The following is a 26,570-nucleotide window of genomic DNA, read 5'->3' on the forward strand; positions in this document are numbered from 1 at the left end:
CACACAGAAGAAAAATTCTTTTTTTTAAAGTCACTCAGAGAAACGGAATAAACTGAATCCTAAAAGTAGAAAGAAGAATAGCTAGAAGAATACGCATAAATAAAAAATTTAAAAAAACTGACAATGGTGGATAGTGCCAAATGAAATGGTGTACAGAGAAATGTAACCCATCACAGATATTGAACGGAAGAAGAGAATCTCTTTTCTTGGTCACATTATGAGAGCACCAGGAACCAGTTACCAAGAAAACTTGTAAAGAATGAAATATGAAGCTACAAGTAGGATGGTTTATGGAAATTACAGAGGATAATGAAGAACTAAAAGTAACTCTGGGTGATTTGCAGAACAAAACAGAAAATTTAAAGAAACTGAGAAACATAAAAATAAGATTTAAACCAAAGCAGACAAATGACATAAAATGAGACGGGTATTTACAGATGAGGAATGACAGAAAAGATCAGAACAAATGAAAGTCAGAAAGAAAACTTATCGATGACCAGGAAATGATTGACGGAAGTGGTCCAGTGAGGCTGTAAAATAATAATAATAATAATAATAATAATAATAATAATAATAATAATAATAATAATAATAATAATAATGCATGATTTTAAGATAAAATTCTCAGACCAAAAAGGTGTGCTGAAACATACCAATTAAGCAGTAACAAAGAAGCATATAAAACACGCAGCAGGATACAATGTGCATATCTCAAGAATGCCTGATGACAGACTCACTAAGAGAATTTTTAACCATTTCAACAAGCCCAATGGGAAAGGCAAGTCTTATGACAAATGGTTTGTTAACACCAAGAAGGATCTGCACGAAATGAACATTGTGATTCAAGAGATCCACAACAGAACCACTTTCAGGAACAAGACATACACATTTGAGGGGTTCCTAGAGCAAGAAACAGCGACTAAGAAGAAACAACAATGGATGGCTGAAAGGAAAGAAGCTGTTAGCAAGAGAATGAATACTGGTGCCAAAGGAAACTGAAGTCATGAAGAGTTATTTACGTGGTCCATAGTTGGCCAAAATCGATTATGAATGAATGAATAATTCAAAATCAGAACGGATGTCCGATAAGGAGGTGGATTTTCCCCACTACTATTCAATCTGGGTTTTACTTCAATATCTTGTATGACTCCACTGACAGACACACACTGTTCAAAACACCAAGAGGAATTTATGGTAATTGGTCCTTCGGTTTGGTCTATTTCTTCATTCATCAGGAGGGACTGTAATACTGTTCATTGCAGAAATACGAAGAGTGTACTATACTGTTTTACACTTTACTTTTTTTCCCAAGTGAAGTACATTACACATCAGTTGTTACATCCACCTTCTCAGCATATCTCCTTGTAACTATGCACTTTTGCCATCGATGTGTCAGTCTTTCCAGACCTTTATGAAACCATTCTTTCGGAGTGCTGTGTATCCATGCCTTGACAGCTGTGTCCAGTTCTGCAAAATCCGCAAAACAGCGACCAGGTAGAGGTTTCTTCATGTTGCCGAACAGGTGATAATCACTGTTCGCCATTTCTTTGGCAGTGGACTGCTCCTATGCTTCCATTACATCGATTTTCGTTTCATTTGTGGCTCATAATAATGGAGCCAGATCTCGTCATCACTCACAATCCTAGGCATGAAGTCGGCCGGATCTTGATCATGGCGTTGCAGAAGTTCTCTGCACACTTTCCACATGCCTTTGCTTTTCGTATGCAGGCAAGAGTCTAGGCACCCACGTGGATGACACCTTCCCCAACTCTAAGTGGCCATGGACGATCCGCTGCAGGGTGTTTTGGCTAATTCTTGTGGCTACCTCCATTTCCGTAAATGTGATGCATTTGTTTCCTTGGATGGCCTGTTCGACCCAGGCAATGTTGGCTGGTGTTGACACTGTCACATTCCTTCCAGAACTGGTTCCCGTGCTCACCGATGTGCGCCCTGTTTTCTAACCTTCGCTGACAGTGTTGTTATGAAATGGCTATGACGAGTGCATTCTTTGACCCCTGTGCTTGTGCTGCTACCAAACGGTGGAACAAGACACTAGTTACATGTCACCAATTTCAAAAGTGAAGTGTGAACCATAACCGGACGTACAAAAAAGTGTAAAACAACATAGTACGCCCTTCCTACTAATATAATTTCCTTGAAAATGTTGTACAGCTTATTGTTTTAGTGTTGTGTGTGTTTATCATAAACGTGTCGCTAAGTAAACCAAGTACAAGAATACAGACTGAAGAATCATACAGAGGACATGTACAGGTCATTAAATTCTGGTGGGCACTTCCACAACTAAATATAGATTGTATACATAACTGTTTATTAAGTAAATGGTTGGGCATAATGAATACATATTAAACTTGCACATCATAAAATAAAGATTCCATGGTATATCTAAAGTTAATGAAATGAGAAACTAAAGTACTTACCTTAAAAGAGGAATGAAGTATCATTTTAAGGAAGAAATTGTTACTGATAAATGATAAAAGCGCCAAATTAATTTAAGATTATTTACAAATATTTCCATTTCCATTGGACAAGACAACAGTGCTTGAAGAGGTACATAATTCAATTCATATGATTGTTTAAAATTAAGATTACATACTTATTTACATCCTACATTCTTTATTTATTTCCATATTCTTCTGTATTATACAGTTAATTCTTTCCCACAGATAGTATTTAACTCTTCTTTTGAAAACTGCTGAAGTTGATGCTGTTTTTTCCTTTGCAGCAAGCCAATTGTACACTGGATAAGAAATAACTTCAAGCTATTTTTACCATATTTATGGGAGGAAACATTGTACTATGCAAAGTCATCTGCATATCTAATTCTTATGATGCATGACGATGTTATAAAAATATATAATAAAATAAAGGAGGGGGGTGATTAGTTCAGTGGCTTAGCTGTTGGCTTCCCACCCAAGAGGTTAATATTCAAATCCCAGCCGATTCAGGTCAAGATTAGGCCTAGGACTGCTGCTAAAATTAGGCCTACAAAATCTACTTTTAAAAAACTTACCAGTTCATCCGACTGAAGTGTGTAATAAATTAAGTGTTCTGTGTGAGTTAGGAAGTGAGAATCCTGATTTAGAAGAAGACGAAGAAGAATCCACTGCGAGGAAGGAATGCATATTACCAGAGGTAAAATAAGTAAAGAAGAATTCCAGCCAACGAGCTAGAATAACATAGAGGGGCTGTATACCTGACATCAGCGCTCCCTGCTTGAAGCAAGTTGATAAGGGGCAGCCATGTTAACGGTTGTCAAAACAAAGCGAATTGGCGCGAGAGCATATGTTGAGGTGACAGGGAGATGGTGCATGCCAATTTAATTCCCTAAGTTTTAAGAAGTGAAAACATAGATTCTCGCTTTCAAGAATGCCAGCCGTAAGCTCAGCGTATGGTTGTACTAATCGGAGTAATAAAACCAAGAATATATCGTACTTTAAGTAAGTATTACTGAATTATAGCCGAGATTCCTTTTTGTAATTTCTGTTTGTAATTAAATCCATTTTATTGTTTACTTAGCGAAAGCACGGATAGCCACGGTAATTATTTGTCGAATTTTGTTTCAGATTTCGTTTAAAGAACAAGGAATTAACCGAACAATACGTTGTGAGGGCGAAAAGAGATAAATGGTATCCCACTCAATTCAGTTGCTTATGCTCTGTACCGGTACATTTCCAGCCCTATTTAATTTTCATTCACATTTACAAATAAAGGAAATGGAGCGCCCACCACCAAGAAAACGTAACCACAAAAAATCACTTATTTCGTTCAAATGTACACCAAGTATGATAAATACAGCATTTTACCGCTATTTTTGAAATGTATACAGCCTTTATTGTAGATGTCTGTTGCCTTGGTTTTTAAAACTATGCCACACTTCATAATGGACAACTTTCAAGCTTACCTTTCAGCTAGTAATCCCAGTATGATATGGTAATGGGAGAAACATGATATCCCCCCTATATTATAATAAATAATTACTCTAAACGATTATTGTGGTAAAGTATTCATGGGCCACCTCTGTGGTGCACTGGTTAGCGTGAGCAGCTGCCACCCCTGGAAGCCCGGGTTCGATTCCCAGCTCCGCCACGAAATTTGAAAAGGGGCACGAGGGCTGTAACGGGATTCTATCAGCCTGGGGAGGTCAACTGAGTAGAAGTGGGTTCGACTCCCACCTCAGCCATCCTCGAAGTGATTTTCCGTGGTTTCCCACTTCTCCTCCAGGCAAATGCCGGGATGGTACCTAACTTAAGGCCACGGTCGCTTCCCTCTCCCCCCACAAGGCCCCTGTTCAGCATAGCAGGTGCAGCCCTCCCTCACAGTTGTATCCCCCGACCCAACGTCTCACGCTCCAGAACACCGTCCTTGAGGTGGTAGAGGTGGGATCTGTCGCTGAGTCCGTGGGAAAAACCAACCCGGGAGGGTAAACAGATTAAGGAAGGAACACAGTACTCATGAGGATGCAATAATTTAAAAATATGAACAGAATGAGGTTGTAACCTATTGTAGGTCCCTATGATTTTAAGGTTTCCTGTCATAAATATTTATGTCCATCGTTTTTATTCTAATTTACGCTAAACTACAACAGCCGAGCAGGGTAACGCTCTTGTTCCGATTTCGAGACCTATTCGTATGTCACTGTGCGATGATTTCGAACTACCCTACAATCAACTGATCGCAATGTTGGCCTCGTGCCGCAATATGATGAAGAGGCGGTATTCGCTTTCATGCTTCAAGATTTAGGCAACGGTCTTTAATTCTCCCCCAGCGATTCTAAAATGCGCATTTTCTACACTTTTCGTCATTTAAAGGCCATGCCCCCTTGCTTGTGTGGCCACAGGAAACATGGCGGACGTTCGTTCTATTAGGTTCACCCAGGCAGCACTTCCGCCTCTCTATATTATTTTAGCTCTTTGATTCCAGCACAATCACAGACAGGAACATCCTGGTCTTTGCTGACAGTCACGGACTATTGATTTTCATCTCAAGAGTTATGTGGCATCAGAAAGGGCATTCGGTCTTAAACCTCTAGCCAAAACCAAAATAAGCCTGGGTGGCTCCAGCGACTCCAGAAATAACTGAGGAGAGCTGAGCAAAGTATTGTAAAATATGGAGAAGCCAAGGAAGAGGGAAGATACTCATTTGGAAGGAGGGTAGAATGAATGTTTCAAAGATATTGAAAGCTGTTATTATTTAAATGGTTTAGTGACAATGTGGATCTAAGTACTTCTAGAGTGTTCCATATGCAGTTGAATATGAATGAAGATGAAAATGGAAACATTTTTGTAGAAATACAGAGAATGGCAAATAAATACTGAGTTATAGGGCATCAGGAGAAGCTAAAATTAATCAATAAATGGGGAGGAATGAATTCTAAGTATGGTAAGGCTAATATTAAGTTATAACTGAAAAAGAGGAACAAAAGTCCACAAGATACAAGTTATGTTACTCCAGTAAGCATTATGGGATTTATTAGCAAATAGCGAGTGTTGCTCATCGCTTATCTTTCCTCTATTCTAATGAGATTATCAGATATCTCTGTTTATGATAAAGAGTGCTGACCCTTCAGTTTGGTCTATTTCTTCACATCAGGAGGGACTGCAATACTGCTCATAGTAGAAAAAATATAATTTTTTCAAAACATTTGTACAGCTTGTTGTTCTAGTGTCTTGCGTATTTGTCATAAGTATGTCAGTAAGCAAACCAAGTAGAGTACAAGTAATAGTGTTACAGGTATATAGGCATATGGCTGCTAGCGAGTTCTGGTGCAGGTCTTACGAGGGGCCCTATCTAGTATGAAGTCAAAAGTTGAAGACAGCACAGACAGCCAGTGTCCAAGCCAGAGGAAATAAACTAGGAATATGAAAACTCTGAGCTAACTGGGAATTGAGCTCGGGACTCCTAGTACCAATTAGCCATGGAGCTGGACTGTAACACAGAAGATAGAGGGGAAAGAGAAATTCTGACCTTGTATGGGCTGTATAAATAACAGTTGACTACAGAATGGTAGGACACAAGACCTCCGTGCATTTGTTCGCGGCTAGATTGTCAGTGCCAGACATATGGACCACTCCATCTCTGTAGTCGTGCAGCCACTGCGGTTTCCAAGGAGGGATATTATGTCAAGAGTGTACCGTGACTACATGGATTTGAGCAAAACCACCGCTACCAGGATCAACTCTCATGGTGTCATACAATCCAGAACCATCTCCTCAGCATAGGGTACAGAAGCAAGCGTCCCACGAGGGTATCTCTGCTAAATACCCGTCACAAGGCACAATGACTGAAATGGGTAAGGGACCACCACCACCATTGGATGCTTGGAATATCACAAAAGGTTGGCTGGACAGATGAGTTGAGGTACTAGTTGGTACACGCCGATACCACACAAGGTAAAGAATCACCCTTGCTAGCAGGGTACAGTTCAGATCAGTAGTGGTGGTATCCTCATATGGGATGAAACGGGACCCTTGGTACATCTGACAATGTCCCTCACCGGTAAACATTATAGGAACCTTGCTGGCAAATGATGTTCATCCCTCTGTTTGTCTCCAGCACCTTGTAGGCAAACTATACCTGCACCAAGACAATGCTCCAACCCATTGTTCTCGAATTGTGGCTGACTGGTTTGCTGAGCACTCCATAGATGTGATGACGCTTCCCTGGCCCTGGGGTAGCTCCAATCTCAACCCTATTGAACACCTCTAGGATGCTGCCAAAAGGAATGAGAATACATTGGTCCCTGCTCCAACCAATATTCATGGATTATGAGAGGCTGTGTAGTGATCATAGATCAGTATGGCTCCACAATGCTCCCAGTGTCTTGTGCAGTCCATGCCAGAAACATCTTTCACTGTTACTTTCTTCTGAAAACCAACATCTGAAGAAGCCTCTGTGAGTAGTTTCTTTTTTATTGTCTGTTTTAGTGAGGTCATACTAGGCAGCAAAAACATGCTTTTAATATCTCCACTATGAGGTTGGCTTTCCCCAATAATGTTGAGCTGTATCTTTTTGTCCACGTGTCCACCCATCCATTGCTCATAGAAAAACTTTCTTCGCTGTCCTTAAACTTTATTTTAAATTCTATTTAGCTTGGAACACAGGACACTTACTGGACTTCCTGTGTTTTGCAAGTGTGAAAACCACAAAAATAAAGTCTCAGACGTCTGCTCATATTCAATTTTTTCCACACTTTGACTCACCCATTTCAATGTCCTGTTTACATCTCCAGTCTCCTACAGCCATTTTCCTGACTCCATAATCATCAGCAAACTTCTTAATAGACTTGCTCTTACCCAACCATTTTAATGCATTAAATTTTGTTTCCAGAGAAACCATACACCTTTTCCACCTGGCACTCATACTGCACTACTCATCTACAACAGACCTACACAGTGTTTCAACACTGCTGTAAAAATCTGATACACCGACAGCATAATGCGGACTTGACTAAACTGAAAGTAAACAAATAAATGAAGGACAATATTAGATGAGTGACGAGACATGTGACTGGGGTTCTGCGAATCGCGAGAAAGGGCTTGAAAGGCTGAGGGCAATGCAGATTCTTAGAGCAATGCTCAAACTAACAGCAGGTAAGGGCCAGTGCATCACTACTCAATCTAGCAGTAACCATTGCTTGTCCTAATTACTGGTCAGTGCCCGTGTACAGCTACGGTATAATTCAACATTGTTGACACACACCATCTAGCACTACAATAATACAAAAAATGCATATGTTTATTTTCCAACAACTCCCTTGGTGAACTCGGAGCCTCAATTAATTGCGACTGTTTGGTTAACAGACTCAAATTTGCCTGTTTGCTTCCACTCTATTTAGCCCTAATTTTGCAAGCCCTCGCCAGAGGTCAGATGGACAGTGTTATTTGTATTGCCACCAGGATGCGGTAGACTACCTGCCACTTCCGGGGAGGAGAGTCGTGTGTGTGATGAAGGGGAGACGGACACGCTGTCGCGTAGTGAGGACGATGACTTAGTAGTCAATGTAACTAGTGCACTCGGAGTTTATGTAAAGTTGAATATGTGTAGCGAGTGTTCTTGCATAGTGTGTTTAAGTGTGTAAATATATCTTGTTAATAATTCCACAGGAATCCAGTGATATGAACCGGCTACCTACCTCGTGTCCTATACCTACAGTCCACTACATTCCTCGTGGTATCCTACCTAAACCTTGTACTTATCCTAATTCACTCAATTAAAACTCGTCCATTTCTATCCCACCACAATTCATGGTCCTCCTAGACCGGATTTCTGTGGATGCTTTGTCAATGTGCAACACGTGTACTTACGGCGGGATCGAAGCGTCATAGCAGCCATCTTGGCAAGGAATATTACAGCTCCCGGTGGCAGCCATGTTTGTTCCACCTCCGGTCAATTCGTCCGCCATTGTGATCTCCACTTCAAACGTCGCCATCTTTGGTCCAGTTTATGGCAACCAGTGATCTGTCAGCGCCAGAGGAAATACGACAGCCACGCAGACCAACTTCGGTGCAGTACCCTACGCAGCTATTGTAAGTACATTCTCAGTTCTGATTCCTATTCTTCCCCACTATGGATTCCAAAGAAAAACAACTCCTTGTTAAGACTAGAGGCCTAGCGAAAGCCAGTATTACACGTGTGTACAACTTCGTAGGTAACTTTAAAGCAGGGTCAAGCATAAATGCAATCAAGGCAAGACTAGACGATCTACCCAGAATACGAGAAAAGTATGAAAATGCCCAAGATAAATTAGAACTGGAGGATGAAACTGAAGATCACAGTGAAGATCGTGATAATTTCGAATCGTTGTACTATGCCGTAGTAGATCAAATCACAACATTAATAGAAGAGAGTGCAGAAGCACGGTTGAAACAAGGCAACTTTTCCGGTGCAACAAATGATACTCAGTCTGGTTCATTCAAGAGAGAACTAGCTCTTCCAACTATTAAATTGCCATCATTTGGGGGCAATATTATTGACTTTCGTCATTTTTCAGATACTTTTACCAGTTTAGTTATAAACAATGACTCACTTGAAGATATACAAAGGTACCATTATTTGCTATCCTCACTTACAGGTGAAGCACATGACCAAATTAAGAATCTGCCCATAACCACCACAAATTTTAAGATTGCATGGCAAACAGTGTGTCAGAGATACAATAACCCTAAACTTATTGCAACATCTCATGTTAAGAACCTGCTAAACCTTCCATCTGTAAGTAAAGAGTCATCAACAGATCTACGATCACTTCTAAATCAAGTTTCAAGTAATCTAAATGCACTTGAGGCACTTGAACTTGATATTCCTTTGCATGAAATTCTCATATCACAGTTGATTCTGCAACAAATTGATGAGACCAGCAGAAAACAATGGGAGCTGTCGTCATCAAAATTGAAATTTGCGAGATTAGACGAATTATGTCGATTCTTAGAAGACAGGTGCCATGCCCTTGAACTCATTAAATCAGATCAGACATCGAAACCAACTGTATCGTCCCACTTACGGCATGCTACTGACATCAAATACACCAAAGCAGTAAGACAGGCTTATGTCTCTACTGGCAATAGTTGTTTATTTTGTGATGGTGTTCATCCTCTTTACAAATGTTTAGATTTTTCTAGCAGCAATGTCCAACAAAGAATGGACTTTGTCAAACAGCACAGATTGTGTTCAAATTGTCTTAGGCCTGGACACATCGTTAGTAACTGTTCTTCAGGCTCCTGTTATTCATGTGGCTTGAAACATCATACTCTACTTCATCGAGCCAATCAACCAGTCCCGCGAAGGCAACTTGAAGCCCCGCCTGGAAGACACAGCAGCGCTGATGTCAACCAGCAACAAACTGTTACAGCAACGTATTGTTCGTTAAAGGCAAAACCTCAAACCCAGATATTACTTTCCACTGCACTGGTTAAAGTGCGTGATGGATATGGAAGATTGCAAACCTGTAGAGTGCTCCTAGATTCATGTAGTCAGTCACACTTCATTACAAATGCCTGTGCAGAACGTCTCAGCTTAAAGAAGGTTCGAAACCGAATACCAATACAAGGTATAAGTAACGCTGCTACAGAATCTCGTCCCAGCGTTACTGTTAATGTTCATTCCATGCACAGCGATTACCAAGTAGAAATCAACTGTGCTGTGTTGTCAAGAATTTCGGCTGATCTCCCAGGATCGTATATTAACTTCGCTGACTGGTGTATACCGGAAGAGCTCCCTCTAGCCGACTCGACTTTCAACCAACCTGGGCGTATTGACATGCTAATTGGTGCAGAGGTATTCTTTCAGCTTCTGCGAACGGAGAGACGGGTGAGACAAGGTGACTATCCTGTTCTCCAGAACACGGAACTTGGGTGGATACTTGCAGGGCGGTTTCAGTTAAACAGAACGGCTGAAGCACCTCCACAGACCATACAGACCTTCTTCGCCACGAGTGACAATTCCCTTGACCATCTGGTTCAACGTTTCTGGGAATTAGAAGACATCAGTCAGCCGATCAGATCAAAGGACGACCTGGAGTGTGAGAAACATTTTACTGCCAACACCAGGCGAGATGCTGAGGGAAGATTCACTGTGCGGCTTCCACTTCGTGAGGATTCAACAGAACTTGGTGACTCGCTCACAATGGCTAGGTCACGGCTTCATCATCTTGAGAGACGACTGAAGAGGAACACCCAACTCGAGAAAGACTACGTGAACTTCTTAGAGGAATACGAAGCTCTGGGACATATGGAGGCCATCGGCATGTCGCAACTTAATGAACATAGCTACTACATGCCCCATCACCCAGTTCTTAAAGAGGCAAGCTCTACTACGAAGACAAGGGTTGTATTTGACGCTTCTGCCACCACTGCAAGTGGGAAATCACTCAACAACATCCTCCGAATTGGGCCGACTATCCAGCAAGATATCTGGTCCATCATTACAAGATTCCGCACTCACCAAGTGTGCTTTACAGCCGACATTCGCCAGATGTATCGTCAAGTAAATGTTGATAGTCGTGACTGCAACCTTCAGAGAATTGTATGGCGCCGATCGCCGGAAGAACCTATAAGACATTACCAGCTGAAAACAGTCACGTACGGAACAGCTTCAGCACCCTTTCTCGCTACTAGGTGCCTTCGCCAGCTCGCTATTGAGGAGTCTATCAGTCTACCCAAGGCAGCAGAAATTCTCCAGAGAGATTTCTATGTGGACGACTGCATGTCTGGGGCAGAAACCCTTGAGGAAGCTCTACGAATGCAAGAACAACTCATCGATCTCCTTCAAAGGGGAGGTTTCCAACTTCGAAAGTGGTGTTCCAATCATCCACGACTACTCGAAGCTGTTCCTCCGGAATACAGAGAAGCTCAGTTGCCCCTTCAACTTGATAACGGCAATAATGTCAAAACGTTAGGACTCTTGTGGCATCCTGCCACTGATCAGCTGCAGATTGTGAATGGTACTGGGTGTACTGACGTCAAAGGACCTGTTACAAAAAGAAAGGTACTTGCAGTCATAGCATCAATATACGATCCGTTGGGACTGATGGGTCCATTCATCATCTCCTGCAAATATTTCCTGCAGCAACTCTGGCAACTGCGCTTAGGTTGGGATGAGAAGCTACCGACAGAACTACTACATTTCTGGGAGCAACTGCAAAATCAGTTTCCTCTTGTTAGTCGACTTCGAATCGACAGACTAGTGTTGGCGGAAGGTATTGTCACTAACATTCAATTGCATGGGTTTTCAGATGCATCTGAGAAGGGGTATGGATGCTGCATTTATATAAGATCGGAAAATCAACAGGGTGAGTGTATCACAAGGCTACTGTGCGCTAAGTCAAAGGTCGCCCCATTGAAAAAGGTCTCCCTTCCTCGTCTAGAGTTATGTGGAGCATTGCTTCTAGCTCGTCTTCTCAAGAAGGTGACATCAATCTTAAATTTGTCTATTAGCAGCATCCATTTATGGACAGATTCGACTATAGTTCTTTCATGGATTGCGGCATCGCCTACACGGTGGAAAACTTTCATTGCCAACAGAGTTGCAGAGATTCAAGACAGCACATCAATTGCAGACTGGAAGCACATTGCTTCAGGAGATAATCCTGCAGATCTGATTTCACGAGGACTCACCCCAGACATCCTTATCGCTAAATCACTCTGGTGGAATGGACCACCGTGGCTTGTGGAGGATACTCTGTCATGGCCTGATTCAATCCCTTCTGCGGAGACTCAGGACATCCCAGAACAGCGGAAGCCAGTGGTCAGTCTCTTAGCGCTTCAACCTGAAGATGAGTTCATGAAGCGATTCTCTAAGCTTGCACGACTGCAGAGGGTGACAGCATACTGCCTCAGATTTGCTGCCAATGCCAAACTTCGTCCTACGGAAAGGAAGACTGGCGAATTAGACCTTCAAGAGTTACGTTGTGGACTATATGCATGTATCAAGAGTGGCCAAGCATCAGCATATGGTGCAGAGATTGATGCCCTTCGGACTACAAAGGCGATTAGTAAGAAGAGCAAGCTTATATCCCTTAATCCATTTCTCTGCGAGCAAGGACTTCTTCGAGTTGGGGGCAGATTACAACAATCGGAGCTCCCTTTCAACCAACAGCATCAAATAATCTTACCCCCAAGTCACCATCTAACTAAATTGATTATCGAGAACGAACATCGACGAATGTTACACGCTGGGTGTCAATTGCTACTTTCTTCTCTTCGACAGCAATACTGGATAACAAACGGAAGGAATACCATTCGGAAAATCATACACCATTGTCTTATCTGCCATAAGCTCAAGGCAAAAAATGCCCAGCAAATAATGGGTCAGTTGCCAAGCTACAGAGTGTCACCTGCCAATCCATTCCTACAGTGCGGGACTGACTACGCTGGCCCATTGTATATAAAATCAGGCTCTCGTAAAAACAGTGCAAAGTTGAAATGTTATGTAGCAGTTTTTGTATGTTTGGCTACTAGGGCTATTCACTTGGAAATCGTTAGCAACATGACTACCCAGGCCTTTCTTGCTGCTCTCAAACGCTTCATCTCACGACGAGGGAGACCTGCGCACATATATTCGGACAATGGCAGAAACTTTGTAGGCGCCGACAAGGAACTTCGGGAACTGCAGAGATTGTTCGACGAAGAACATCATCAACGAGAGACCTCAACCTTCGCTAGCACTGAAGGCATTCAGTGGCACTTCATTCCGCCTCAGGCTCCACACTTTGGAGGCATTTGGGAGGCTGGTGTCAAATCATTCAAGCATCATCTTCGACGAGTGATGGGAACGGCATTCCTTACCTTTGAAGAACTGGCAACACTCACAGCACAAATCGAAGCATGTCTTAACTCTAGGCCTCTAGTCCCCCTATCCGATGATCCCGACGATCTAGTTGCTATCACTCCCGGTCACTTTCTTATTGGAAGACCTATCACTACCCTTCCCGAACCAGATCTGAGTAATGTACGCCTCAATGTACTGTCTAGATGGCAGCAACTACAACGGCAGCTCCAAGGATTCTGGAAGGCGTGGTCAACAGACTACCTCTCCCATCTGCAGCAGCGGAGTAAATGGACACTATCAAACAATAATGTGCAACCTGGCACATTAGTAATTGTCAAGGAAGACAACACCCCCCCACTGTGTTGGAAGCTTGCGGTAATTGATCAGGTCTACCCTGGTGCTGATGGACTAGTACGCGTCGCCACTATCCGTACTTCTTCTGGAGTGTTTAAAAGGCCCATTTCAAAACTTTGTCCACTTCCCACTTCTCAAGGAGACTATATCTGAACATTGTGTGTTTGTACTGTAGTTTTCTTCATAATTGTTCCTTTTGTGTTTGTGTGTGAAAAAAGTGTTTAACCCTTTTTTGGTGGGCGGCATGTTTGGTTAACAGACTCAAATTTGCCTGTTTGCTTCCACTCTATTTAGCCCTAATTTTGCAAGCCCTCGCCAGAGGTCAGATGGACAGTGTTATTTGTATTGCCACCAGGATGCGGTAGACTACCTGCCACTTCCGGGGAGGAGAGTCGTGTGTGTGATGAAGGGGAGACGGACACGCTGTCGCGTAGTGAGGACGATGACTTAGTAGTCAATGTAACTAGTGCACTCGGAGTTTATGTAAAGTTGAATATGTGTAGCGAGTGTTCTTGCATAGTGTGTTTAAGTGTGTAAATATATCTTGTTAATAATTCCACAGGAATCCAGTGATAAACCTTGTACTTATCCTAATTCACTCAATTAAAACTCGTCCATTTCTATCCCACCACAATTCAGCGACTCTACTGAACCCATAATTCTACACTGCAGAAGATCAGTCGCAAGGCTATGTAGGGCCAGCTGCAAGAGGGGAAAACGCACATCCATTTTTGTATATGGCTAGCCTGATGTTCCCTGCTTGTTACTCACAGCAGGTGACCAAAACATCAAGCAAGAACGGAACATTTCGGAAGACCTCGGGAAATTAATAATAAAATTTTGGCCAATAACCCCCTATTGGGAGAGATTTTGGCAATGTCATTAGAGAGGATGTAATTCATAAGAATTTTTGGAATCATTTGATGAGGCTCACTTCACAGGGAGAAATATAATTAATCACGCCCAGAGAGAAGTTCACCTGTTTATTGGCAGAGTGGGAACGACACAAGGCAAGCTCATCCAGTCGGAATGTACAGGAAAGTTACCCATGGAATTAATTACGCCCGTGAAAACGCAGGCGAAATCAACGAACAACACCGTCATAATCGGGAAAATAGGTGGAATCTCTGGTGTGAGTTTCAGAAAAATCAGTCGAGCGGTATAGAAGATGGGGCAATTATGCAACAAAGGGGTTGTGTTAAACCGCATCCCTAGATTTCGTATAAATACCCCTTCTGAGCATGAGAGAAGCACTCAGCATTCATCAGTCCAAAAGGGTGAACCTGCGACGGTCGACACTAAGAACAGAACTTAACAAAAATTAAAGAACTAGGTGATAAACTTGGGACCTCGTAAGCCATATTCGCTTGAGAGAGGTAGGAAACGTAAGTGTTGGGAAAACTTCAAATTAAGTTTAATAACTCCAGCGATGCAGTCATCGTAGTGTGATGGGAACATTGTGACACCATGTATTAGTGATTACGAAGGTTTTAATAAACTTCTGTAAAGGAGATTAACCTTTATCGGATGAGCAGTCAAAATATCAACCAGAGAATTACACCTCGAAAAGGACAAGTGGTTGAAATTTCAACCACACCCAAACTCTCCCAAGAGGACGAGCGGTTGATATATCAACCACGTAATTTTCCTTGCATTTTGTTGTGAATTCTGGATTATGAAAATTATCTACTTGATTTGTTATTAATACCGTATTTATGCGAATAATCCCCGCCTCCAAATAATACCTACACCCTAATTTTAGGAAGGCCCGTTTTGTAAAATAATAAATGCCAACATTGATGCAAATAAAACCTGCACCCCAAATTCGTGCCTCAATTTTTTAAAATAATATGCGGGGATTATTCACGTAAATAATGTATATGAGTCACTACAATGTGCACAACAATGTGCATAAGAATTTGACGGCTGCTCTTCCTGCTAAAAATAAAGCAATTAGTTCCTTATAAGCAGTGAACATGCCTTGACGTGCGGGAATGTTATGTTCCGTTACTCAGGACAAAGTGCGGGGAATTTTGATGGACTCAGATTCCGATGAAGATGTAATATTTGTATCTGAATCAAAAGAACTTGGGTCTCCTCATGAAGGGAACAGTGTTGTGCGTGGAAATGAGAGTGAAAGTGAAATGGGTGATTCAGAATGGAGAGACAGACTGCCCGGAGACAAAGCAAATGTGCACGTGTTTACCGGCCCTCTCGCTTAGAGAATGGACATTTAAATTCAGACTCACCTCCACTAGAAAATTTTAAATTGATATTTACCGATGAACATTTCAAAATACTTCTTGGAGAGACAAACCGTTACACATTTCAGACTTTAGGTGCAGATGATAAACAGCCGGAAATTCAGATGCATGAACTGTACCGTTTCTTGGCCATAATTGTACAGCTGGGTCACTGCCAGAGAGACACTCTGAAGGATTACTGGTCTACCCAAGAGCAGTATTACACTCCTTTCTATTCAAAGACAATGCAGCGTGACAGCTTTCTCCACATTCTTAAATCTCTTCATTTCAAAAATAATGAAAACGCACCTGACAAAACTGATCCCAGTTATAATCAACTATGGAAAGTACGAAACGTATTCAATTACCGCAGTGACAAATATTCTTCCATTTACAACCCAACAGAACACCTGGCAGCTGATGAAGTGATAGTCCTATTCAAAGGTAGAGTGATCTTCAAGCAGTACATACCAAAATACATAAGCGGTTTGGTATAAAACTGTACAAGCTCTGTGACAGAAATGGTTACACATACAATATGACAGTTTACCTTGGGAAACAATGGCAAAATGCCACAGCGAACATCAATTCTACGCATGGAACAGCTCTGCAGCTAACAAGGAAAGTAGAGGGTGTAGGCCATAAATTGTTCATGGACAATTAATTTTCCTCTCCTGCCCTCTTCAATGATTTGCATGGGAGGAAAGTAAACCGCTTTGGCACCGTCCGACATAACCGGAAGGGCATGCCAAAAATATTCAGACCTAAAGATTTGAAACTGAAGAAGGGAGATATTATTAGCAAAGTGAATGGAAACCTGTCCGCAAAAAGTTGGAAAGTTTATTTGTTAACTAATATCCATAACCCGCCATCATCCAGTGACTTTACTGATGATAATGGGATTGCACCGAAACCTGCAATAATCAAGAGCTACAATGCACATACGGGTTATTGTGACAAGAGTGATCGTATGGTCAATGGTTACGATATTTCCCGCCGAACATGGAAGTGGACAATGAAACTATTTTTCCATCTGGTGAACATCGTTATTTTGAATGCTTTCATCATTCACAAGTCGTGTGAAGGAAAGATGCCTCAAAGGGAGTTTTGTGAGCTACTTGTTAGGAATCTAATACAAGCTGCTCAAGACATGAACCCAGAAATACCATTCACTAATCTGGGCCGACTGGTTGCCAATGTTGCATGTCTCTCCCGCCTTGAAGTGAAAAGTTCTAAACATTGGCCTAACAAGGGATCCTCTCGCAGGTGCAAAGTTTGCTCGGAGAAGGGAAGACCTCAAGGTTGAATTTCCATTGTGAGGAATCCGGTGTAGCACTTTGCGTGTATCCTTTCTTCAAAATATACCACACGAAAAGTATGTTTTAAGATCCATGTTACCGAGCTCGATAGCTGCAGTCGCTTAATTGCGGCCAGTATCCAGTATTCGGGAGATAGTAGGTTCGAACCCTACTATCGGCAGCCCTGAAAATGGTTTTCCGTGGTTTCCCATTTTCACACAAGGCAAATGCTGGGGCTGTTCCTTAATTAAGGCCACGGCCGCTTCCTTCCCACTCCTAGCCCTTCCCTGTCCCTTCGTCGCCATAAGACCTATCTGTGTCGGTGCGACGTAAAGCAACTAGCAAAAAAAATCCATGTTTTCACCTTCTTCTTTACAAAATCATTCATTTGTTTGAATGTTGTTTTTGTGCCTCGAGAAGTGTGACGTGATATAAAACGATAAAAACAAAATAACTCGCTACTTCCTTATACAGTCTTCACGTCAGCGTGGGCTGCTTCCTGTCATTGCATCAACAGATTAATTTCCTGTTACTGACATCGCCTGACCTTTGAACATAAATTTCCATGTCTCGCAATACTATTGCTCCATATCTAATGATTGACTCAGGGAGGTTTCCATCTCATTTTGAAGGTTTTCTTACGTACAATATTGTGTACAAATTCAAAAGTAATGTAGTGTAATAAGAGATTAATTGGATTTATAATAATTTGTACCTAGTGTTTTATAAATCCTTTACTATCATTGCATTCACCATTTTGTATGGAATAATCCAATCCTTATTCGAAGTTGTTATTTCAAAATTTCTAATTTCTACGAGAGTATAAGTATGATGGTATAGTCCATACTGTCGCTACAAAAAATTCCAGCTGGCATGGGCTCGGATCTTCCTAACACTCCGACCGCCAAGGGACACGCGTGCGCATGGCCACTAGTACGATGAAGGTTAAAGTCTGTCTGTCCATCTAGTCTGTTAACATGATCTCTGGTTATGTGACCACGGGGGAAACATTTGGTTTGCAGGTGAGATGGCGAGACAAACGTTATCTCTTCCCACGGAAACACAGAAATGAACACCTGGCCGTTAGACGTTAGTAGCTTCAGGCAGTCCAAGCAGTGAGCGAAGTTATAATTTTGTGCACTGTATCTTTCATTTCTGTGTTTTAAAGTGTTATTGCATTATATTATAATTTATAAGAAGAATTAATTTTTGTTGCATCAAGAAGTGCAGAGTCAGTTTAATTGATAAATTAGTATTTAAGTGAAGAATACCACCTATCATTATGAGGCACTAAGTCAGAGGTTGCTGGCTTGCTAAATGCAGCCAAAATGACATCAGATCAATCAGCGCAATTACAGTTCTGTCTCGTTCCTATATTATGTCTTTTAAGTTAGAAATGTAAATGCTTGTCCTCTTAAATTAGCCAGTAAAACATGGCATCGCGTTGTATATGTGGCGTGTGTAGAATTAAGTATGTTGCGATGGTGATTTTGTGTCATGTATGCATAAAATGTACCAGGAAACATTGTAGGTGCAATTTTCAGTCATGTGTAGCTGCAAGGTGTAAAACAGTGCTAATCTTCTTAAAATGTGAAATTAAGTATTACAATAAAAATCATTTAAATATGTTCACGCAATAAAAACTGTAATAATGATAAAGTAAATATAACAATTATAAGTGACATAAAGTCAAATAATAACAGTAATAATAATAATAATAATAAGTGATAATATTCATGCTAGGATTAAACTGAGACAATAATAATGCATTCAGCAGTTGTGTGAGTAAGGTTTACAGTTTCATATTGAAATCAAGTGAAGTGAGATAATTTTTGTCATTTGAAAATTTAATTTTGTGATTCCATGTATGGCAAGCTATTTTGCTCCTGAGGTCTGGGAAAATTTAGAGAAGCTACTTTGAGATTAGTGTGAAGTTGTCTGGTTATGGGATGACATGTGCTTAAAATTTGTTCGACCACTGGAAATAAGTGGATCGGAGTGAGAACTGAAATATTTATGAGAATGATTAGGAAGAATGTTTGAGGCAGAGTAAGCCATGTATTTTATGAGTGGGAAGTTCTAAGCAGGATGCCGAAGAGAAAAGGCCCTGTTAGTTTGATGGAGAGGACATTTTGTGACGGGGTATATTTTGATGTGTTATATTTCCGAGACAGGCTGTACAAGAGGAGTGACATCCTGTAGCAATCCTGAATTATGTTAAACAGAGCAATTGAAAAATGTAAGGGTTTTCAAATAGAAGTGTGTGCATTCTAACCTATATTTTAAGTGCAAGTGATATTCTCCCATGATTATTATTTTACGTAAGACTGTGTATAAAGTCATTTACGTCAAGTTGACGATTCCATAAGATTCCAGCGAAATGCATTTTTTTATAACCGACATCATGAACAAAATGCATTCTTACACATGGACAAGGTCATACTTGCTTATTGGAAACTGAATTTTATTCTGTATCTTTACGAGGCAAAAACATCACGAATTGGAAACATTGTGGGTGACGAGTGAGTTTATGAAATTAAGAGTTTACACTGCGTATGTTGATGAATGTTTACTTCACTGGAGAGTTCACAAGAACACATATTTGGAGTGTTGACATTGCAGGTTATTTGTAGCCTCACACTTTAGGCTATGCCGTGAATATCGTGTTGGTTGTAATTATTGTTTTCATTAATATTACGTACTATCAGACAAGATTTGAGTTTACTTTTATCTAGTGAACTTCACTTCATGTGTTTGAATTTTAATGAGTGATAGATTGAACTATTCAAACCCGTTATTCAATTTTGATTTCACAATTTATCATAGAAAATGGACATAGTTAATAGTATTCCAGATTCAAGTTCATTTCTGCAGTGGATTTTACTTCATGTGTTTGAAATTCAGTGAGAATTAGATTGAATATCTGGACATTGTTTTAAATTTTCGTATTCGCCCGACAGTATCAGTGATGTGTAAATACTATAGTGTTGGCTCAACGATAGGTTCGGGATGATGCATGTACATGATTACTGTTAGAGCTGTGTAGACACTTTAGTGTTGGCTCAACGATAGGTTCAAGATGCCACATGTACATGATTACTGTTAGAGTTGTGTAGACACTGTAGCGTTGGCTCAACGATACGATCAGAACGCCATTTGTACATAAACAAATCATAAATTAGGCATTTTCATGAATTGACTTGAACAATGATAGTGTCTGCAGTAGTTGATGCAGATATGGAAGATATTAGCAGGTACTATTTAACTCATAGTTTGGCATAACCATTACTAGCTGGAAAGTGGTTCCATAATAGCGTTGCATCAGTGGTAGCTTAAATGTAAGGGCTGTCCTATGTGGAAACCTGGCTAATGGAGACCGGTTCCTACTACTTAGCCACATGCGTTCAAGCTCGATGACCTATCATTTTCTATTTTACATTGTTTTTCTTTTACTTCGAGAATTATTGTTCGGGTGTACGGTATGTTACGATAGTACAGTGTGTTTACACTTAGTTGTTTGTTTCATATTGAGGAATTTACACTACGAATGCGGTTTTGATTCCTCAGCTGTTATAATATTTTATTTTACGTCATTTACATTACTTAGGTGAGACGTTGGTCTACCGATCACTGTTAATTTAGTTTAAGAGGACAGGCGTAGGTAAACAGATTTGTAATTGTAGTTATGTAGAATTGGAAATATTTCATGTTTTTTTAAAGTTGTGGACTTACACTTACATTAATTTAGTGATGTAACTGTTTCATAACCTGAAGTTGACTTAGTAAGAAGACTTTTCAAGCGATTTACTTAACATTAGTGTTTTGCATTTCTTATAAACACATAGTGAGTTAATGTTTCCCTGCATTTCAAAGTTTTGTTCCTTCACAATGATGTAATGTACGATCCTCTCAGATCAAGTGTTGTTGGGAGTAGTGATTTTTGTTTTAAGAGGAAGTACAGCGAGGTAATCATCCTCTCCGAACAAATTAGTGGGAAAGAAATTTAAAACAAAAACAAAATTATTCAACAAAGGAATTTGGAAACGCAGTATAAAATAAAACAAAAATTTCTTGAATTAGGCCAAAAAATTACTAATGAATCAAAAGGGAATATGCGTTCCCTGAGTAACAGTACACTTGTAATTTATATACCCTTAATTAATCCAATGTCGCACATAAAGCGGATGACGAGATCCGCAGTAGTCGCGTCATTGGCTAGTATGCGTTTGAGTGTTTCCTGCAGGCTGAGGCTCCGTCTTAGGCCAGGGAGATCAGCACACACTGTGAGGATATGGGCCACAGTGAAGTCGGCACCACAAGAACACACTGGGGGGGGGCTGGGTCTTCCTTCTTTAGGAGATAAGAGTGTGTAGATCATAAATGACCTATCCTCAGCCTACATAATACTATGGCCTCTCTCCTTGAAGGTCAGAAAGAGGACCGCCACACGGTAGTTGTCTTCTTAATTGTTCTTAGCTTGTTGGGAGTTCGGATAGCTAGCCACTCCGATTCACAGGACACCATGATGGTTTGAAGTAGCTGAGAACAAATATCTTTAGTAAGTACATTGACAGGTCTTGGAGCTTGGTTCATTCTGAACATCTTTTAGGGTGATGCACATTTCGGCATTGGTATTTATCTATAATTTAAGAGTGTCACGAGATCACAACACATGGTGTAATTTTATTTCAGATTATGATAATTCCTGTCAACTTGTAACAAACACCATGCTTTCAAATAATATTTTGTAACCTACTCAGAGCAAGTGATAGTTAATTTAGTTCAATTAAGGATCCGTTCGAGGGATGTTCTGGTATCCGAGAGGATATTTGACTGGTGGATAACCTCAAATTTAAATCTGGAATTCCATTCGTTGAAGGTCAGATTTTCCATGGATCATGTGGGTTAACTCTCAGTTATCGTTTGGGTCAATGTTGCCTGATTTTCAGTTTTTCTGTTCCTTTTCTGATTTTGCTGTCCACCAATCTTATACTGCGTTTTCAAACTTGGGAAGACACTAATGTAAATAATAACAAGATACTTTCACCATTTATGTAATGCAAGGTGACTGATTTATAACATTTTTTATAAATTAATTTGTTTTATTTTTATTTTTTGGTTATTCAGAAAATATGATTGGCATTATTTTGTTCAATCAAATTTTAGTAAGCTCATTTTTGCTCCTCATTTGAAGTAGTTCTGCTCTCCTCTGAACCCTATCGATTGGTCAAAGAAGTGACAGAAAAGAATCCTACATGACCCCAAGATCTAAGAATCAGTATTGTTCTACCAAAGCAACCAAGGCAGAGGACCGACGATGGAATGGTAGGTTCAAGGGTTCACTACTTCACGTACATATTAATGAAGTCCGTAATGTGTACTTTAACATGTAATACTAGTGTAATTTCCTGGACAGCCATTTGCTGTGTTACATGGAGTAATCAAGTGGAATTTCTAAAAAAAAAAAAAAAAGGAAAAGAAAAAGTGATCTACCTTCTAAGGTGGTCAGGACTGTTGCAAGAACATGTGTTGAAGCAGAAATGAAAAAATTAAGTTCACTTTGTCAGTTCTATTACAACAGAGCAAGTAGCTTCAGCAGTGCTGGATGATGTACTTTCTTACTACTTCAGTATTTACAAAGTTTAAAAGTCACTAAAATAAAAATCATTTTGAAAGCTCTAAGGTATTATGTTTAGCCTCACTTAGTGATAATAGCAGCTTAATGTGTATGCATTTCAGAAAAAACTGCCAGAATGAAGTAACATTTTCTTCCTTGCAAACTTTAGTACCATTTCAGATCCATTAAAAAGAAAAAGTCAGTGATTTTCTTAGGACTGAAGTAATTGTAATTTAACTGATTTTTATATTTTTTAATGATATTTGTTCGTGGCGTTGACTTCTGAAGATCTTTTGCCACTGATTTAACTGATTACTTGATGAAAAAGTATTCTGTCATAATTATAATTGAGTAAAATATATCTCAGGTAACTGCAATTCAGTTCAATTATTTTTTACTCTTCCCATGACTGCTTATAATGCAACGGAAACAGAGAAGTAAACATATTCAAATTATTTACCTGTAAGTTATCAGTCCCCAATTCTCCATGGCTCCAGCATTGAAGTCTGGAATAGCTACCATATCCTGCTTAGGCAGTGGATAATGAACTCGGAAATAATTTTCAAAATAGTCGAGAACCATTGGACCCACCTGAGAGGCATAGCTGCAAATAAACAAACTTGGTATTAATTATTGTTTCCAATCTTTTTAATTTTTATGTTGTTTTCTAGAAAACAAATTACAATATAGCCTTGCTAGAGTTATGGTACAGGTAGACCTTGTTATATACGATAGTTACGTACCACGGAATTGCCGCGCATACCAAATTCGCGTAAATCGAGAGTCATTTTGTATTAAAATATGGGGTTAAGTTTCCGTTTACTCACATATTAAGTTTAAAATATAATCTTAGTATTTTTACAAAAAATAACCATTATCATGTTTCTGAAACGCATTTTAATGCAAACTTTATACACTTAAAAATTTAACACTGGAACGCACAATAATAAAATAAACTCTGCATACAAGCTCTTGGCTTTAGCTTGAATAGCAGCTCCAGAGAGAGGCATGTGTTGGCGGTTGTGATGCTCAATCCAATCCATTCTTTCCATCACTTCCGTGCAAGATTTGATCATTCTAGTCACATTTAAGTTAGTAGACGATTGAGCAGGTTTTCAAAGTGATTCTGCATTGTCACGAATAGTTCTCACAGTGGATTCCCTAAGTCGCAAAGCGTGCTGAATGTCATCAGTACGCTCACCTTTCTCATAGCGATCCAAAACTTATAACTATGTTTCTGATGAATACGACTTTGGTACACCCTTCTTTCCTTTAACAGGCACACTTTCTTTCCTTTTATCCGGCGTTTTAAATACGAAACCTGTCAAGTGCAACTTCACAGCTCTACTAACTGGAAGTGATGATTCACGCCTCGACAAACATGACAGTAGATGCGCTTACCCCGCTTAACCTTGGCGCGTGGCGTAGTGTACGTCACAGCGTTCGGCACGCATGTCTGTATCCGCCTTAAGGCATTACAGCTTCCACGTACTGTTAACAAATAGCAACACTAGACTTAAAACCAAAATTGCGTATTTGCGAAATCGTGCATAATGAATCCGCATATAATGGGTTTACCTGTATATTCCATTTGGTCAACATAAATTGCTAAAATTCAGTTACTTCTGACCCCTTAAGTTTAATAGAAACTAAAAATCATTTTTGAATCCATATTTAACCCTGGAGAGGTCGCATTCTTGAAAGTTACATCACAGGTTATGTCGTGTCTGACAGACATTGTTCTTTTTATAGTTAGCCTTCTTGTGTATTATTTACAGCCAAGGGTCTGATTAACTGTTTAAAGAATTTTAAGAATGATTTGACATGCACAGTGAAACTATCATTATAGACTGTTATGCCTTTCAGCGCTCAGTCTATGAGTCGCCACAACCCTCTATCTGCAACTAGTGCTGTTGCCTCATTTAGTTCTATACATCTTATCTTTAAATCGTTAGAAACTGATTCTAACCATTGTCATCTTGATCTCCCTCTACTTCTCTTACCCTCCATAACAGAGTCCATTACTTTTTCTTTTGCTAGTTGTTTTACGTTGCACCAAAACAGATAGGTCTTATGGTGAAGATAGAACAGGAAAGGGCTAAGAATGGGAAGGATGCGGCCGTGGTCTTAATTAAGGTACAGTCCCAGCATTTGCCTGGTGTGAAAATGGGAAACCATGGAAAATCATCTTCAGCGCTGCTGACAGTGGGGTTTGAACCCACTGTCTCCTGGAGGCGAGCTCACAGCTGCGCGCTCCTAACCGCATGGCTAACTCGCCCGGTCCATTATTCTCCTAGGTAACCTATCCTCCTCCACTCGCCTCACAAGACCCCACCACCAGCAATCATTCTTGCTTCTTTTATATTTGTTACTTTTAACTTATGAATAAGATGTTCTGAGTCCACCCAGCTTTTGCTTCTGTAAAGCAAAGTTGATTTGAAATCAGACCGATGTTAGGATAGTTTTGTCCGGGAGCTGACATCCTTCTTACAGAATGTTGATCATAACTGTGAGCTCACTGCATTAGCTTTACTGCACCTTGACTCAATCTCGCTATATTACCATCATGGGAGAACACACATCCTAAATACTTAAAATTATCTACCTGTTCCAGCTTTGTATCACCAATCTGACATTCAATTCTGTTGAATTTCTTACCTACTGACATCAATTTAGTCTTCGGTAGGCTAATTTTTATACCATACTCAATGCACCTGTTTTCGAGTTCCAAGATATTAGACTGCAGGCTTTCGGCACAATCTGCCATTAAAACCAAGTCATCAGCATAGGCCAGACTGCTTACTACATTTCCACCTATTTGATTTCCTCCCTGTCACTTATACCTTTCAGCAGATGATCTATGTTAAGTATGAACAACAAAGGTGAAAGATTACAGCCTTGTCTAACCCCTGTAAGTTCCCTGAACCAAGAACTCATTCTACCATCAATTCTCACTGCAGCCCAATTGTCAACATACATGCGTGTGATTGATTTTAATAATCTACCCTTAATCCCGTAGTCCCCCAGCATGGTGGAACATCTTTTCTCTCGTTACCCTGTCACATACCTTCTTTAGATCTATGAAACATAAACACACTCTCTATTCCTTTCGTAGCATTTTTCAGTTACCTGGTGCATACTGAAAATCTGATCCTGACAGCCCCTCTATGGTTTGAAACCACACTGATTTTGTTAATGTTAATAAAATATAATGTATGGTGTGATCGAGGCAGGAAAGATCAAGGCGGCAGTGAATAAGACAAATAAAAGCTTGGAATTTTTAACTATTGAAAAACTGCAAATTGAAACAGCAAACCTGACCAATGATCATATTGAGATAGACATACATATCGCGAGCAGCAAGTTAAGACCAACGCAGAAATACGCAACTATAAATAAAGTGGCAAGTCAAGAAGAAAGCAATAAAAGCTTACATCGTATCTTCAAATCGGCAAGGGGTAACCATTGATAGTTACCAAGAAAGAGATATTTAGGATACAGGAAATAACTGAATTGACATATAAAATAGCCATTATAAAAGAAATACCTGAAACAAGAGCGGACATTTTGGCAGCCTAGAAGCGTTATTAGAGTTAGAAGGCTATGGAATCCGTATCATGACAAAATTGACTTCATCTGTATTTATTTCTGTTGCATTCGCGCAAGACATGTCTGTCAAGATGTACTAAGAAGATGATGGCCTGATGTCCGGAGGAGACTAACCTGAGGTGATGGCAAAAGAACCTCACCTATCCCAGAGCATCCTAATGACCA

General features: G+C 40.2%; 1 protein-coding gene across 1 annotated transcript in view; it reads right to left on the reverse strand.

Moving 5' to 3' along the window:
• The window catches only part of LOC136857314 (aminopeptidase N-like), a 195,231-nt gene that overhangs the window by 95,556 nt on the left and 73,105 nt on the right, over positions 1 to 26,570 (reverse strand). The window contains exon 7 of the mRNA XM_068231070.1: positions 23,257 to 23,400. Within this exon, the coding sequence (XP_068087171.1) occupies positions 23,257 to 23,400 (144 nt within the window). The remainder of the gene's footprint in view (positions 1 to 23,256; positions 23,401 to 26,570) is intronic.

The sequence above is a fragment of the Anabrus simplex genome, chromosome 1 (genome assembly GCF_040414725.1).
Source record: "Anabrus simplex isolate iqAnaSimp1 chromosome 1, ASM4041472v1, whole genome shotgun sequence".
In the NCBI taxonomy this organism is placed as follows: domain Eukaryota; kingdom Metazoa; phylum Arthropoda; class Insecta; order Orthoptera; family Tettigoniidae; genus Anabrus; species Anabrus simplex.